The 16,744-nt window shown below is 49.7% G+C and overlaps 1 protein-coding gene across 1 annotated transcript in view; it reads right to left on the reverse strand.

Moving 5' to 3' along the window:
- Positions 1-16,464, reverse strand: part of PTH1R (parathyroid hormone 1 receptor) — a 55,572-nt gene extending 39,108 nt beyond the window's left edge. The window contains exons 1-4 of the mRNA XM_060248119.1: positions 16,331-16,464; positions 15,111-15,229; positions 8,627-8,721; positions 4,593-4,779 (exon numbers count right to left, since the gene is read on the reverse strand). Coding sequence (XP_060104102.1) covers positions 4,593-4,779; positions 8,627-8,721; positions 15,111-15,229; positions 16,331-16,370 — 441 coding nt within the window. The 5' untranslated portion in view covers positions 16,371-16,464. The remainder of the gene's footprint in view (positions 1-4,592; positions 4,780-8,626; positions 8,722-15,110; positions 15,230-16,330) is intronic.
- Between the last annotated feature and the right edge of the window lie 280 nt (positions 16,465-16,744).

Raw genomic sequence — 16,744 nt, forward strand, 5'->3', positions numbered from 1 at the left:
ACTCTGCACCACGGGGCCGCTTTTTCTCGGTATAACCCGTCATCGATCCAACTAGAACGACAGGATTCCATTTTACATTTTTGTTCGGCTATTTTGTGCATTCGAGGAAGGCGCGAGGCAGAGCAGCAAACGTAGGCTCAAATCCACGGGGCCCAATTCCCAGGGGCCATTTGGATGAACCTACTGAAAGCACCGACACGGTTCTTCAAAGGCAGCTCTTGGGTTCAGAGACCTCCATTAGCAACCTGTCAGACGAGGCAGAGGGCTGCCATTTTCACAGCACCTCTCCTGCCCGGGATTCTGCTCAGCAGCCCTTTGAGTATTGAAAAGGAATCAAAACTAATATCCAAGTGACTGAGCTGGACAGTCCAAAATGACTGACAACCAAGGGAATATCTATCTCAGTTGGAAAGCTTGCTGTGGATGCGGAGGAGAAGGGGGGGGGGGGTGACAGTGGGGCACAGTGCCATCTAGTGGTTCAGACCAAATTGCCACTGTGCATTTTTTTCCTTTTTTTGCCATGCAATAACAGCTGACTGATGGCAACTCTGTAGGACAGAGGTGGCCAACGGTAGCTCTCCAGATGTTTTTTGCCTACAACTCCCATCAGCCCCAGCCATCTCCAGATCTGGAGAGCTACCGTTGGCCACCCCTGAAATAGAGTGATTGACATGTTTTTTGCCTACAACTCCCATCAGCCCCAGCCAGCATGGCCAGTGGCTGGGGCTGATGGAAGTTGTAGGCAAAAAAACAACTGGAGAGCTACCGTTGGTCACCCCTGCTGTAGGATATTCAAGGCAACAGAACACAGGGGGTTGGCCCTTGCCTGACTCTGTGTAGCCACCTTGGTCAATCTTGGGGGGGGGGGCGCTCTTTAAGTACTAATGAGGGTCAACTCTGCTGATGAGATTGGGCGAAGATGTTCTAAAATAAATCAATAATAAATGAAATCCATCAGTGCAGCCAATAAACAAGTCAAGATGGGTCCAAACGCATGCTGTTTGCTTGTCTCCTCAAATGCAAAATGCATAAATATTCCAAATGGACTATTAGAAGTGAGCAAGAAGAAGAAGATTACCGTATTTTTTGGACCATAAGACTCACTTTTTCCCCCCAAAAAAGTGTGGGGGAAAGTGTGTGCGTCTTATGGAGCGAAGGGACGATAGGACATACATTCCTCCGGGGGGGGGGGCAATCCACTGCCTCCACCTCCGATCCCGGCACTTCCCCCGCGCCTGCCTGCCTGGCTCCAGCTCTGCTTCCAGCAAGTGCTGGGATTGCTCCACGCTGCCCCCACCGCAAACCCAGCGCTTCGCGAGCTCCAGCTGCGGAGGGGGCAGCATGCTTCCTCCGTGCCTGTCTGCCTGGCTCCAGCTCTGATGCTTAAAGCAAGCGCCGGGATCGGAGGGCGGAGGGAGCAATCCTGGTGCTTGCTGTAAGCGTCAGAGCTGGAGCCAGGCAGACAGGCACGGAGGAAGCACGCTGCCCCCTCCGCAGCCATCGCTTGCGAAGCGCTGGGTTTGCGGTGGGGGCAGCGTGGAGCGATCCCAGCGCTTGCTGGAAGCAGAGCTGGAGCCAGGCAGGCAGGCGCGGGGGAAGCGCCGGGATTGGAGGCGGAGGCAGCGGATTGCCCCCCAGGAGGAAGGTGCGTCCTATGGTCCGGAGCGCCTTATGGACCGAAAAATACGGTATATTGGATTTATATCCCGCCCTCCACTCCGAAGAGTCTCAGAGGGGCTCACAATTTCCATTATCTTCCTCCCCCACAACAGACACCCTGTGAGGTAGATGAAGATATTGGATTTATATCCCGCCCTCCACTCCGAAGAGTCTCAGAGCAGTTCACAATCTCCTTTACCTCCCACCCCCCCACAACAGACAACCTGTGAGGTAGATGAAGATATTGGATTTATATCCCGCCCTCCACTCTGAAGAGTCTCAGAGCGGTTCACAATCTCCTTTACCTTCCCCCCCCCCACAATAGACACCCTGTGAGGTAGATGAAGATATTGGATTTATATCCCGCCCTCCACTCCGAAGAGTCTCAGAGCGGTTCACAATCTCCTTGACCTCCCCCCCCCCACAATAGATACCCTGTGAGGTAGATAAAGATATTGGATTTATATCCCACCCTCCACTCCGAAGAGTCTCAGGGGGGCTCACAATCTCCTTTACCTTCCTCCCCCCCCCCCACACAACTGACACCCTGTGAAGTGGTTGGGGCTGGAGAGAGCTCTCACAGCAGCTGCCCTTTCAAGGACAACCTCTGCCAGAGCTATGGCTGACCTAAGGCCATTCCAGCAGCTGCAAGTGGAGGAGTGGGGAATCAAACCCGGTTCTCCCAGATAAGAGTCCGCACGCTTAACCACTACACCAAACTGGCTCTCCAAAACAGAACCTTGAAAGAAGCAAAATCAGGGGACAGAATGGCTGCTTACAGATGGGCAGTTTGGGGCAAATGGGAGGCATCCTAAACTGAGCAGGCTCAAAAAGAAGCATCCTAAACCATCCACAACCTCCAGTGCAAGGCGCCCCCATTCTGCCCATGGGGCACCTTGGTGCAGTCCGACAGCTGTAGCTCACCATTCCCTTGGCACGGTTTGGGTTTCTATACATTTGTAGTGGTCATGCTCATATGTGCACATGGGCTCTGGGCAGGTTTTTTTTTTTAAAGAATATTGGTGAGCACCTCGAGCAGAATGGTGGGTTTACACCGCCAATCCACCTCGCCGGCGTGCTTCCGCATCCAGATGCCAAAGAGGCAACTGGCGTGCGGCTCAGAAATCGCTACCGCTTCAAAAGTGGTAGCTTTCTGAGCCGTTCTAAGGATGCCAGAGGGTGGGGTGAGTACGAGATAAGGGCAGGCAAATGAACATATGAACCTATGAAGCTGCCTTATACTGAATCAGACCCTTGGTCCATCAAAGTCAGTATTGTCTTCTCAGACTGGCAGGGGCTCTCCAGGGTCTCAAGCTGAGGTTTTTCACACCTACCTGCCTGGACCCTTTTTAGTTGGAGGTGCCTGGGATTGAACCTGGGACCTTCTGCTAACCAAGCAGATGCTCTACCACTGAGCCACCGTCCCTCCCCAACATATATGAACCTATGAAGCTGCCTTCTACTGGATCAGACCCTCGGTTCATCAAAGTCAGTATTGTCTTCTCAGACTGGCAGTGGCTCTCCAGGGTCTCAAGCGGAGGTTTTTTACGCCTATTTGATTGGACTCTTTTTAGTTGGAGATGTGTGTGTTTGGACATGTTTTTCTAGTTGGTTTCTAAGGTGTCTGTAAGCAACCAATGAATGGCATTTATCAAACTCTCCTTTCAAGTCTATTGCTTGTTAGACTGATTTCAATAACCGCATCCCAGCTCATTTCTACTGTTCTTTGGCACAATCCTGGGGTTTGCCTGAATAGACAATTCAGAACAATCCCCCCACCTTTTTTGTTGTGTGATGGCGTAGATCAGGGATGCCAAACTTGCTTAATGTAAGAGCCACACAGAATAAGCATCAGATGCTTGAGAGCCACAAAGACGGACGGACGGACGGACAGAAGGGAGGGAGGGAGGGAGAGAGGAGGGAAGGAAGGAAGGCAAATAGAGGGGGGGAAGGAGAGGTGAAAAGAAAGAAGAAGAAGAAGAAGAAGATGATATTGGATTTATATCCCGCCCTCCACTCCAAAGAGTCTCAGAATGCCTCACAATCTCCTTTACCTTCCTCCCCCACAACAGACACCCTGTGAGGTAGATAAAGATATTGGATTTATATCCCGCCCTCCACTCCGAAGAGTCTCAGAGCGGCTCACAATCTCCTTTACCTCCCCACCCCCAACAGACACCTTGTGGGGTAGATGAAGATATTGGATTTATATTCTGCCCTCCACTCAAGAGTCTCAGAGCACCTCACAATCTTCTCCCCCACCCACAACAGATACCCTGTGAGGTGGGTGGGGCTGAGAGGGCTCTCACAGCCGCTGCCCTTTCAAGGACAACCTCTGCCAGAGCTATGGCTGACCCAAGGCCATGCTAGCAGGTGCAAGTGGAGGAGTGGGGAATCAAACCCGGTTCTCCCAGATAAGAGTCCACACACTTAACCACTACACCCAACTGGCTCTCTATTAGAGCTCTGGCTGACCCAAGGCCATTCCAGCAGCTGCAAGGGGAGGAGTGGGGAATGAAACCCGGTTCTCCCAGATAAGAGTCCACGCACTTAACCACTACACCAAACTGGCTCTCCAGACTGGCTCACCAAACTTTAACTTTAAATGCATCCTCCAAACCACCAGCCGGCTTGGCTGGGAGAAGTGATTTAAAGAGACAAATACCTTCTCCAAGCTGGCTGATGGGGTAGGGTTTTTGAGAGCCACTCAATATGCTGGAAAGAGCCACAAGTGGTTCCCGAGTCACAGTTTGGCCACCTTTGGCTTAGATGCAAACATTCACGAATTTCACCTTTGGTTGATGAAAGAAACAACCGAGCTCCAGCCATTCACTCCCCTCCCCCCCACTTCAACAGGCTCACAAATGACATCTTCTCATTCCCTTCTTTCTCCTAGCGCGCACTATCGTTCCTGAGGTCTGACGACTACTCACAAATGGAGACTTTTCTGCCAAGGGGGCCTCGGTGATGAACTTGAGGTCTTCTTCTGAGATGCGCTCCATCTCCTCCAGGGCTGAACCGGAGTACAGGACGGCGTCCTTCACGAAGATGCTGATGGCTCGGAGCATGAAGGAGACAAAGAGGTGGATGTGGATGTAATTCCGTGTGCAGTGCAAACGCCTGCGAGAGGAAAAAGAAAGGACACAGGTCAGGGGAGATACCTGAGCGTGGAAATCGAGGAGGACTTCAAGAGTCAGCACGCTTCCCCCTTTGCTCTGCGCGGATCACTCCAGAGCAGACCATTCCAGCCGGAGTCATCCACCCACCCCTTCAGCCAGTAAATTCCCTATCTTCAGTATGGTGTGGCAGAAAAGAGCCACAGTCCGAGAGCACCTTCAAGACTAACAAAACCTGTGGCAGGGGAGGCCCTTTCCTGAGTCACTGCTCACTTCCGGAGATGGCTCTGCCGAAGGGAGCAGTGACTCGCGACGGCTCATCTCCCGCCACAAATTCTGTTAGTCTTGAGGGTGTTCCTGGATTCTGGCTCTTTTCTGTTGCTGTAGGCAGACTAACGCGGCAACCGATGCTCCCTCTAAGCCAGGGGTAGCTCTCCAGTTGTCTTTGGCCTACAACTTCCATCAGCCCCAGCCATTGGCCATGCTGGCTGGGGCTAATGGGAGTTGTAGGCCAGGGGTGGCCAAGGGTTGCTCTCCAGATGTCTTTTGCCTACAACTCCCATCAGCCCCAGCCATTGGCCATGCTGGCTGGGGCTAATGGGAGTTGTAGGCCAGGGGTGGCCAAGGTTGCTCTCCAGATGTCTTTTGACTACAACTCCCATCAGCCCCAGCCATTGGCCATGCTGGCTGGGGCTAATGGGAGTTGTAGGCCAGGGGTGGCCAAGGGTTGCTCTCCAGATGTCTTTTGCCTACAACTCCCATCAGCCCCAGCCATTGGCCATGCTGGCTGGGGCTAATGGGAGTTGTAGGCCACAGGTGGCCAACGGTAGCTCTCCAGTTGTGTTTTGCCTACAACTCCCATCATCAGCCCCAGCCATTGGCCACGCTGGCTGGGGCTAATGGGAGTTGTAGGCCAGGGGTGGCCAATGGTAGCTCTCCAGATGTGTTTTGCCTACAACTCCCATCAGCCCCAGCCAGCGTGGCCAATGGCTGGGGCTGATGATGGGAGTTGTAGGCAAAAAACATCTGGGGAGCTACCGTTGGCCACCCCTGCTATAAGCTATGGAGTCCTGTGTGCAAAATCTAGTTCATGAGCTACTGGCATTAAAGTTGTGGCGCAGAGATGGAAATTTCATCAAATTCCAATGAAAATGGACTTGGTGGGAAAAATTCTGGAAACAGCAGAGCTGGACTTTTTATCCCAGCTGTTGGCTGGGAGATCAAAAGAAGAAGCAAAAAAATACTGGATGAAATTTTATGCCTGGTTGGATATTCAAGACTCTTAAGTGAGCTCCGGTGTGAACTTATTTCTCCCTTTCTTCTTCTTCTTCGTCTTTCTTTCCTGTATTTTATGTTATTAAGTTGCCTTCACCGGAATTGTCAAATCAATTGATAACTTTAACAAAGGATTTAAACTATAAATTTTTAAAATGTGGATGAGCTTTAGTATAGACATAATAATACGGAACAATTCAGGTAAAGAAAACACTGTAGAAGCAAGCTTGTATTTTTTTTTGAAAGTATTTTTGTGCAGAAGAAGGCCCAAATGTATTGTGCTTTCTATCTCCCCTATCCCTTCCCCTTACTCCTTTTGAAAATAATAAAACTTTTTGAAAATCGTACAGTTGTGAGCCGCGGCATTAACGAGTTTGCTCTGGGGCCATTTTTCTTGAGCTAAGACAAAATTGTGTGAGCCAGAGGCTAAAAAAACTGTGGGCTAGCTCACGCAAACTCAGCTTAGAGGGACCACTGATCACAAGCCATCTTGATCTATGTATGATGCGGCAGAAAAACAGTGCAGAGTTTTGCAGACCTGTGTGTGGGACTAGGGGTTTTTCTGCGCACTTTACTTGTGTGTGTGTGTGTGTGCATGTAGTGCTGTTGTTGCTTCTGGTGAGCCATCGTTGACAGCCTTGCTTGGGTCTTGGAAGCTGAGGGCTGCGGCTTCCTCAATTGACTTGATCCTCTCATGTTGGGTTTTCCTCATTTTCCTACTGCCTTCCACGTTCCTTACCGTTCTTGCCTCTTCCAGTGTCTCGTGTCTTCTCATAATGCGACAGAAGTACCATCATCTCAGTTTAATCATTTTTACTTCTAGGGAGAGCTCCGGCTTGATATCATCAAGAACCCAGTTATTTGTCTTCAGGTTTCATTTTTACAAAGCCAGTCTCTATCCCCTCCACTCCCTTGCAGAGATAGGCCTTTTCCCTTATATCTCCACAAGGAAAAGAAGTAGAGACTTCCTTTCCTTTTTAAGAAAGAGAGCTGGGAATCTGGAGAGCCTGCTAAACCTAGCATTACAATGGCATATTCATATATCAATATTTTAATGCTTTTTAAAACAGGTAACCCCCCCTCCCTCCCCCCCCCCAAAACCCACTGCTCTTCAGGGTGGAGAAGAGGGAATGGCTTGAAAATGATGACAGTCTAATAATAGAAAACTGAGGTGGAGGTGAGTGGGAGTGGATGAAAGAAACATGCACGAGGAAAAAGGCAACTTAAAAGAGGCTTCCAGAAAAAGATCATGGAAAACATGATCTGACTTGACTTGGATGGCCCAGGCTAACCTCGTCTCATCAGATCTCAGAAGCTATGCAGGGCCAGACAGCCCTGGTTAGGACTTGGATGGGAGACCACCAAGGAAGTCAAGTGTTGCTATGCAGAGGCAGGCAATGGCCAACCACCTCTGGACATCTTGTCTTGACCTGGATGGCCCAGGCTAACCCGATCTCATGAGATCTTGGAAGCCAAGCAGAGTCAGCCCTGGATAGTAGTTGGATGGGAGACCACCAAGGAAGTCCAGGGTTGCTAGGGAGAGGCAGGAAATGGCAAATCACCTCTGTAGGTCTTTTGCCTTGACTCTGATGGCTCAGGTAAAGCCAGTCTCATCAGATCTCAGAAATTTAGAAGGATTGGCCATGGTCAGTCCTTGAATGGGAGACCATCAAAGAAATCCAGGGTTCCTCTGAAGAGGTAGGTGATGGCAAACCATCTCTGTACGTCTTTTGCCTTCACCTGGATGAGCCAGGTTAGCTGAGTCTCCTCAGACCTCAGAAGCTTAGCAGCTTCAGCCCTGGTCAGTCCTTGAATGGGAGACCATCAAAGAAATCCAGGGTTCCTCTGAAGAGGCAGGTGATGGCAAACCATCTTTGTATGTCTTTAGCCTTGACCTGGATGAGGCTGGCTGAGTCTCCTCAGACCTCAGAAGCTTAGCAGCTGCAGCCCTGGTCAGTACTTGGATGGGAGACCACCGAGGGTCACCACACAGAGGTAGGTGATGGCAAACCATCTCTGTATGTCTTTTGCCTTGACCTGGATGAGGCTGGCTAGCTGAGTCTCCTCAGACCTCAGAAGCTTAGCAGCTTCAGCCCTGGTCAGTGCTTGGATGGGAGACCATCAAAGAAATCCAGGGTTCCTCTGAAGAGGTAGGTGATGGCAAACCATCTCTGTACGTCTTTTGCCTTCACATGGATGAGCCAGGCTAGCTGAGTCTCCTCAGACCTCAGAAGCTTAGCAGTTTCAGCCCTGGTTAGTACTTGGATGGGAGACCACCCAGGGTCACCACACAGAGGTAGGTGATGGCAAACCACCTCTGTTAATCTTTTGACTTGAAAACCCTACAGGATAACCCTAAGCCCCTTGTGACTTGATGGCACTGACACCACCGTTGTCAGTTAGCCGATTGGTCGCGTCTTTTCCAATAGCGGTCGGGATTTTATTTAAACAGAATTTGTATTTTTTTTTGCAAGCTAAGCAAACCACCCGACCAAAATAGCTAAGCCAACAAAAAGTTGAATATAATCAAGTACACGGACAAGTCCCCTTCTAGATTCTGAAAGGAAACTGCTTACCTGAAGTAGCCAAGGATAAGGACTGCAATTGTCAAGGAACCCAACGAAATGGAATATCCAACGGTGTAAATTATATAGAGTCGGTCGAAGACTTCCTGTGGGAAACATTGGGGGGGGGGGGTGGAGGGTGAGACCATGTTGGGAAGAGTCAGGAAACTAGAACTCATTTCACAGGAGTTGTCATGACTCGGGGGGAGGGTCTTACCAACTGCTGCCCTCACTCTGGGTTAAGGGTCTCCCTTGAGAAGGCCCAGACTACCTTCCCAAGCCCTTCCAGGCCTCTCTTAGCTTAGGCCAAATAATGGGAGTGAGGACCAGGCAGAGTTAACAACAAGGGGAAAAAAGGTTTATTTAAAAGGTCAGCGCAATATAACAAACAAGGTGCATAAAACAGGAAAAAGGGTGAAGGGAAAAATAATCAAATGCCTTAACGCATCTATCGGTACAGTCCCTAAACTAATACTAACACTTACCCTCTTGGGTAAGGGCCTTTTCCCTGCTTCCAGCTCTCCAGGCTACAGCCTGTCTCCAGCTAAGCCTTCCAGGGAAAGAACACCCACTTCCTGGGCTTCGTCTTTATATATTCTCTTCCCAGGCCCCACCCCTCTCTGGGTCTGTTTCCCTCCAAACCCCTTGCTGCCCAATCAGAGGGACAGAGGGGATCCTGGGAGAAGTAGGCTTTTTCCAGTAACTCCTCAGCAGGTTCCCCTGGGGCCTGCAGGCCTCACTAGGCCAAGGATCATGACAGGAGTGCAGAAGCAAAGCGGCCAAGGAAAGAATTCAGGCAAACATGGTGGAATTCTGGGAAACCATGTCCTGAACTTTCACCAAAGAGTACTTAGGACTCCTCAACATGGTGCCTATAGGAATCAGACCCTTTGGTCCATCAGTGTCAGTATTGTCTACTCAGATTAGCAGGGGGCTCTTCAGTAGGATCTGTTTTCGGTTTATACGTTCAATTTTTGAGCTGTCCCACCCTGTACAGTAGGGCTCAGGGCAGGAACGGAAAATAAAGGAAAAGTCCCCTGTGCTAGCACCAGTCGGTTCCGACTCTGGGGTGACGTTGCTTTCACGTTTTCACGACAGACTTTTTTATGGGGTGGTCTGCCATTGCCTTCCCCAGTCATCTACGTTTTCCCCCCAACAAGCTGGGTAACTCATAAGAACATAAGAGAAGCCATGTTGGATCAGGCCAATGGCCCATCCAGTGCAACACTGTGTCACATAAGAACATAAGAGAAGCCCTGTTGGATCAGGCCAGTGGTCCATCCAGTCCAACACTCTGTGTCACATAAGAACATAAGAGAAGCCATGTTGGATCAGGCCAGTGGCCCATCCAGTGCAACACTGTGTCACATAAGAACATAAGAGAAGCCCTGTTGGATCAGGCCAGTGGTCCATCCAGTCCAACACTCTGTGTCACATAAGAACATAAGAGAAGCCACGTTGGATCAGGCCAGTGGTCCAACCAGTTCAACACTCTGTGTCACATAAGAACATAAGAAAAGCCATGTTGGATCAGGCCAAAGGCCCATCCAGTCCAACACTCTGTGTCACATAAGAACATAAGAGAAGCCATGTTGGATCAGGCCAATGGACCATCCAGTCCAACACTCTGTGTCACATAAGAACATAAGAGAAGCCCTGTTGGATCAGGCCAATGGCCCATCCAGTCCAACACTCTGTGTCACATAAGAACATAAGAGAAGCCATGTTGGATCAGGCCAATGGCCCTTCCAGTCCAACACTTTGTGTCACACCACTGTGTATATATAGAGGTTGGCAAGATTATGCATGCGATGGAGAAAGTAGAGAAAGAAGTCCTTTGCTCCCTTTCTCACAGTATAAGAACTCGTGGGCATTCGATGAAATTGCTGAGCAGTCGGGTTAAAACGGATAAAAGGAAGTCCTTCTTCACCCAAAGGGTGATTAACACATGGAATTCACTGCCACAGGAGGTGGTGGTGGCTACAAGCATAGCCAGCTTCAAGAGGGGATTGGATAAAAATATGGAGCAGAGGTCCATCAGTGGCTATTAGCCACATCATGTTCTTATGTTCCTGCCAGGCTCAAAGGAGCCATATGAACGGAGCTTGGGGACTTGGGAACAATGGGCAGCAGGATCCATGCACCAATCACGGTCTCCCTGGTGGTTTGAATGCCTCAATAGCATGCTTGCATGGAAACCCTGAGTTGCATATAGTTGGCCCAGTTCCTCAGTCTTTAAGTGGAGTCTACCTTATGCTGTACCCAATAAAGAGCTGACGTTCACTACCACCTCACGCGTCTTCCATGCATCGAACTCATTATATTATACTACCTCTTCAGCATTCCCATTGGAACTTATCCCACCACCTCCTACATGGTTTTTTTTCTTTTTTATCCAGTGGACATGCCGGGGATTGAACCTGGGACCTTCTGCTTGCCAAGCAGATGCTCTGCCACTGAGCCACAGCCCCATTCATGGCTCTCCAGGGTCTCAAGCTGAGGTTTTTCACGCCTATTTGCCTGGCCCCTTTTTAGTTGGAGATGCCGGGGATTGAACCTGGGACCTTCTGCTTCCCAAGCAGATGCTCTACCACTGAGCCACAGCCCCATTCATAGCTCTCCAGGGTCTCCTGAGGTTTTTCACGCCTATTTGCCTGGCCCCTTTTTAGTTGGAGATGCCAGGGATTGAACCTGGGACCTCCTGCTTACCAAGCAGATGCTCGACCACTGAGCCACAGCCCCATTCATGGCTCTCCAGGGTCTCAAGCTGAGGTTTTTCACGCTTACTTGCCTGGACCCTTTTTAGTTGGAGATGCCGGGGATTGAACCTGGGACCTTCTGCTTGCCAAGCAGATGCTCTGCCACTGAGCCACAGCCCCATTCATGGCTCTCCAGGGTCTCAAGCTGAGGTTTTTCACGCCTATTTGCCTGGCCCCTTTTTAGTTGGAGATGCCGGGGATTGAACCTGGGACCTTCTGCTTCCCAAGCAGATGCTCTACCACTGAGCCACAGCCCCATTCATAGCTCTCCAGGGTCTCCTGAGGTTTTTCACGCCTATCTGCCTGGCCCCTTTTTAGTTGGAGATGCCAGGGATTGAACCTGGGACCTCCTGCTTACCAAGCAGATGCTCGACCACTGAGCCACAGCCCCATTCATGGCTCTCCAGGGTCTCAAGCTGAGGTTTTTCACGCTTACTTGCCTGGACCCTTTTTAGTTGGAGATGCCGGGGATTGAACCTGGGACTTTCTGCTTACCAAGCAGATGCTCTACCACTGAGCCACAGCCCCATTCATGGCTCTCCAGGGTCTCAAGCTGAGGTTTTTCACGCCTACTTGCCTGGATCCTTTTTAGTTGGAGATGTCAGGGATTGTACCTGGGACCTTTCTGCTTACCAAGCAGATGCTTTACCACTGAGCCACCGTCCCTCCCCTGATTGGCAGCGGCTCTCCAGGGTCTCAAGCTAAGGTTTTTCATGCCTATTTGCCTGGACCCTTTTGAGTTGGAGATGCCGGGGATTGAACCTGGGACCTTCTGCTTGCCAAGCAGATGCTCTACCACTGAGCCACGGCCCCTCCCCTTCCTTCCACCCTTTCAGCAATGCCTTCAAACTCCTCCTCCCGCCTCCCCTTCCTCTTGCAAAATTTCAGCAATGCCCAGGACATCTCTGGTCTTCAATCTGGGCAGGAGAGGCATGCTTTTCTGGAATGCTAACCTCAGGCGTATTACATCAGAATCCCCAATTCCTGAGAATGTTTTCCTGGCTGCATCCACCGCTGGAATCCTACGCCGGCCAACCTTAATCTATTCCGAAACTAAATAAACAGCACTGTAACAGCCGCGGTTGGGTTGGAGCAGCTCATGAGCAGGGAGGGAGGGAGGCCGTGCATTTTCCTGCAGGGAAGGCAGGTATCCGAACCAGCTGCACGAAAAGCCTTCTTTTCGGAGCGGGTTTAGCACCTCAAAGATCTGACTCATCTCATCACCACAGCGTGAAGTCTGTACAGCTTAAACCTTCGATGCCAATACTGAAGCGAGGGAGGAGAGAAGAAGGAGGAGGTGTTTTTTTTTGGGGGGGGGGGGTTGCTGGGGACTAGGGTTGCCAAATCCAATTCAAGAAATATCTGGGGACTTTGGGGGTGGAGCCAGGAGACTTTGGGAGTGGAACCAGGAGACATTAGGGGCGGAGCCAAGATCAAGGCTGTGACAAGCATCATTGAACTCCAAAGGGAGTTCTGGCCATCAAATTGAAAGGGACGGCACACCTTTTCAATGCCTTCCTTCCATAGGAAATAATGAAGGATAGGGGTACCTTCTTTTGGGGCTCATAGCATTGGACCCCCGGGTTCAATCTTTTTGAAACTTGGGGGATATTTTGGGGAGATGCACTAGATGCTATACTGAAAATTTGGTGCCTCTACCCCAAAAAACAGCCCTTCCAGAGCCCCAGATACCCGTGGATCAATTCTCCATGATTTTCTATGGGAATAAATCTCCCTAGGGAATAAAAGAGTACCCAGCAGACATTTCCCCCCCCTCCCCCTGCTTTCTGACGACCCTGAAGCGGGGGGAGGGCCTCCAAACCGGGAGATCCCCTGCCCCCACCTGGGGATTGGCAACCCTACTGGGGACAGATATGGAAACTTTCACATGAGCCCGGGATCTAGCAACACAAACTGCTAATCTGGCAAGCAAAGAAGCAAAGAAGGAGAAGGGGAAAGAGAAGGGACACGCAAATACACGTAAGGCCACCTTCTACCAGGTCCGATTCAAGAAATGTCTGCGGAATTTGGGGGTGAAGTCAGGAGACATTGGGGGCGGAGCCAGGACCAAAGGTGTGACAAGAACGGATTGAAATCCAAAGGGAGTTCTGGCCATCGCATTTAAAGGGGCCGCACACCTTTTAAATGTGTTTCCTCCATTGGAAATAATGAAGGATAGGGGCACCTTCTTTGGAGGCTTACAGAATCGGACCCCCTTGTCCAATCCTTTTGAAACTTGGAGGGTGTTTTGCGGAGAGGCATCAGATACTATGCTGCAAATTAGGTGCCTCTACCTCAAAAAGCAGCTCACTCAGAGTCCCAGATACTCATGGATCAACTCCATTATACTCAGGGCCTCTCCTAAAAACACCCTCCAAGTTTCAAAAGTTTGTATCAGTTTACACTCTTCCACTGGGCCACAACCCCTAACTAGAGTTTGAGAAGGAGAAGCTTGAGAGTAAATTCCTAAACGAATTAAAAAGTGAAAAATAAAACAGGCTTCTAATAAGAACATAAGAGAAGCCCTTTTGGATCAGGCCAGTGGCCCATCCAGTCCAACACTCTGCATCACATAAGAACATAAGAGAAGCCATGTTGGATCAGGCCAGTGGCCCCTCCAGTCCAACACTCTGAGTCACATAAGAACATAAGAAGCCCTGTTGGATCAGGCCAGTGGCCCCTCCAGTCCAACACTCTGTGTCACATAAGAACATAAGAGAAGCCATGTTGGATCAGGCCAGTGGCCCCTCCAGTCCAACACTCTGAGTCACATAAGAAAAGCCATGTTGGATCAGGCCAGTGGACCATCCAGTCCAACACTTTGTGTCACATAACAAAAGCCATGTGGGATGAGGCCAATGGCCCCTCCAGTCCAACACTCTGTGTCACACAGTGGTCAAAAAAACCCAGGTGCCATCAGGAGGTCCATCAGTGGGGCCAGGACACCAAAAGTGCTCCCACTTTTGCCTCCCCACAGTACCAAGAACACAGAGCATCACTGCCCCAGACATAGTCTATACCCCATGGCCCATCTAAACCCCATGGCTAATAGCCACTGATGGACCTCTGCTCCATATAAGAACATAAGAGAAGCCATGTTGGATCAGGCCAATGGCCCACCCAGTCCAACACTCTGTATCACACAGTGGCCAATATATGTGTGTGTGTATACACACACACACACACACACACATATATATATACACACACACGTACACACTGTGGCTAATAGCCACTGATGGACCTCTGCTCCATATTTTTATCCAATCCCTTCTTAAAGCTGGCTATGCTTGCAGCCGCCACCACCTCCTGTGGCAGTGAATTCCACATGTTAATCACCCTTTGGGTGAAGAAGGACTTCCTTTTATCCGTTTTAACCTGACTGCTCAGCAATTTCATTGAATGCCCACGAGTTCTTGTGTTGTGAGAAAGGGAGAAAAGGACTTCTTTCTCTTTCTCCATCCCAGAAGGATAAGAATCTATCTCAGTTCAGTTCTCCTTGTAATGACAAGCAGATGTTTAACAGGCCGTAAGAATTATTTTTCTTCTTTCCCAGCATCCTTCCATTTTCCCACTTTCCAAATTCGCTTTAGGAGACGTTTTGGGAACGAATATGGATCCCAAGGCTGAGATTCACCACCATAAGGAGGAAGGCCCGTAGCTCAGTGGAAGAGCCACCATCCCTACCAGTTATCGAAGAAGACACGGGTCACAAGGCACATCTGACTTTGGCTTACCCTCTCTGTCCTGTTGGTGTTGAGGAATTTGGCACACTCGCTGTAGTTGGCCCAAGTGAGGTTGCGGCTGGGCACCAATGCCCAGCTCCCGTTCACGTCACACCGCCGATAGGCGTGACCTGGCAAAGAGAGAAAGAGGTCTTCAGAGATAGGAGAGGCTAAGGGGAACAAAGTGATGCCATCCCGCCACTTGCTAAGAGCCTTTCTGCTTCTGTCAGGATTCCAAAGACAGCGTGGAAGCACCCCTGAGGAAATCACATGAGTCGCCGTAGCCAATTACATTCATTGGGGGGATCGAGAACAAACATGTTGTCCAAAAGATGGTCAAGGTGATAGAAAAGGAAAGTGAAGGTAAGATGAAGACTAAGGTAAGATGAAGACTAAGAAAACAAGTTTCAGGACAATAGTTTCAGGGGCACAACAAGGATAATTTGCAGTAGAAGAGCCGGATTCGAATCCAGTTGCCCCTTAATGACCAATGAGATTTCCACAGGAGAAGCTTTCAATAAGCTAATCTTGGTATCTGGCAAGGTGAGCTTGGACTTCCAAAAGCTTCTACCCTTGAAATCTAGTTGCTCTTTAAGATACTACTGGACAAGTTATCAGGAACAACCCCATCAAAAACCACAAGGATATTAGTCGTAAGTGATGGTACTGAAGTTTGTAATGCTAGAATGAGCACTTTAGGAAGTTTGCAGTGGGCATTTTAGTCTGAGCTGAGTGTTACGATCAAAGAACGCAGCCCCGACTTGCCACGTTACCTTCAGGATTTCTTTCTCCTCCCTGGCCTCTCACTCGTACTGCATGTTAAAAAGTAAATTAGGTGGACAAGAACATCGCTAGGAAACACGCGTCCTTTTATTTTACCTAGACTTGTAGCAAGAGCAATTAACAAGCAACTCTTATTACCTTTTATCGGTTTCTCGTTCAAATGCTCTCCAGACCGAATGGCCTCTCAATTTATTACATTGTGTCGCCGTCTGATCCTCACTTTCGTATCGGTTTACACTCTTAACCCACTAACTGTATGCATTTCAGCTCACCGTACTCCCCCTCCCCTTGTCTGAAGAAGTCTGCGTGCACACGAAAGCTTACATTCCGAATACAACTTTGTTGGTCTTAAAGGCGCAACTTGACTCCTACTTTGTTCTTGTCCTCAATCCCCCAAGATCAGGTGATCGAACTGCACCAACTTTGGGCCCCGACAACAAGAGACTTACCTTGATGGTTGAAGTCATAGATATACTCTGGGCAGGGCATCGCCACCAACTTCCCCGGGATGCTTTCCGGCCAGCAGATGAGGTTATCCCACTCAGTTGCACAAAAGCCATCTAGAAGAGAAATACAGAAAGTTAAGGGGGTGTCATGGAAATTCAGGGATGGACTGTAGGGAAGATAACTGCCCACATCGGGTCAGACCTTGAGGCACTTGAGCAAGTTCCCTTTTGTGAAGTATATTCATAGATCTTCGATCCCAGTTTAATTTTACGCAAGAACATAAGAACAAAAGAGAAGCCATGTTGGATCAGGCCAATGGCCTTTCCAGTCCAACACTCTGTGTCACTTAAGAACATAAGAGAAGCCATGTTGGATCAGGCCAATGGCCCATCCAGTCCAGCACTCTGTGTCACATA

The sequence above is a fragment of the Heteronotia binoei genome, chromosome 10 (genome assembly GCF_032191835.1).
Source record: "Heteronotia binoei isolate CCM8104 ecotype False Entrance Well chromosome 10, APGP_CSIRO_Hbin_v1, whole genome shotgun sequence".
Lineage (NCBI taxonomy): Eukaryota > Metazoa > Chordata > Lepidosauria > Squamata > Gekkonidae > Heteronotia > Heteronotia binoei.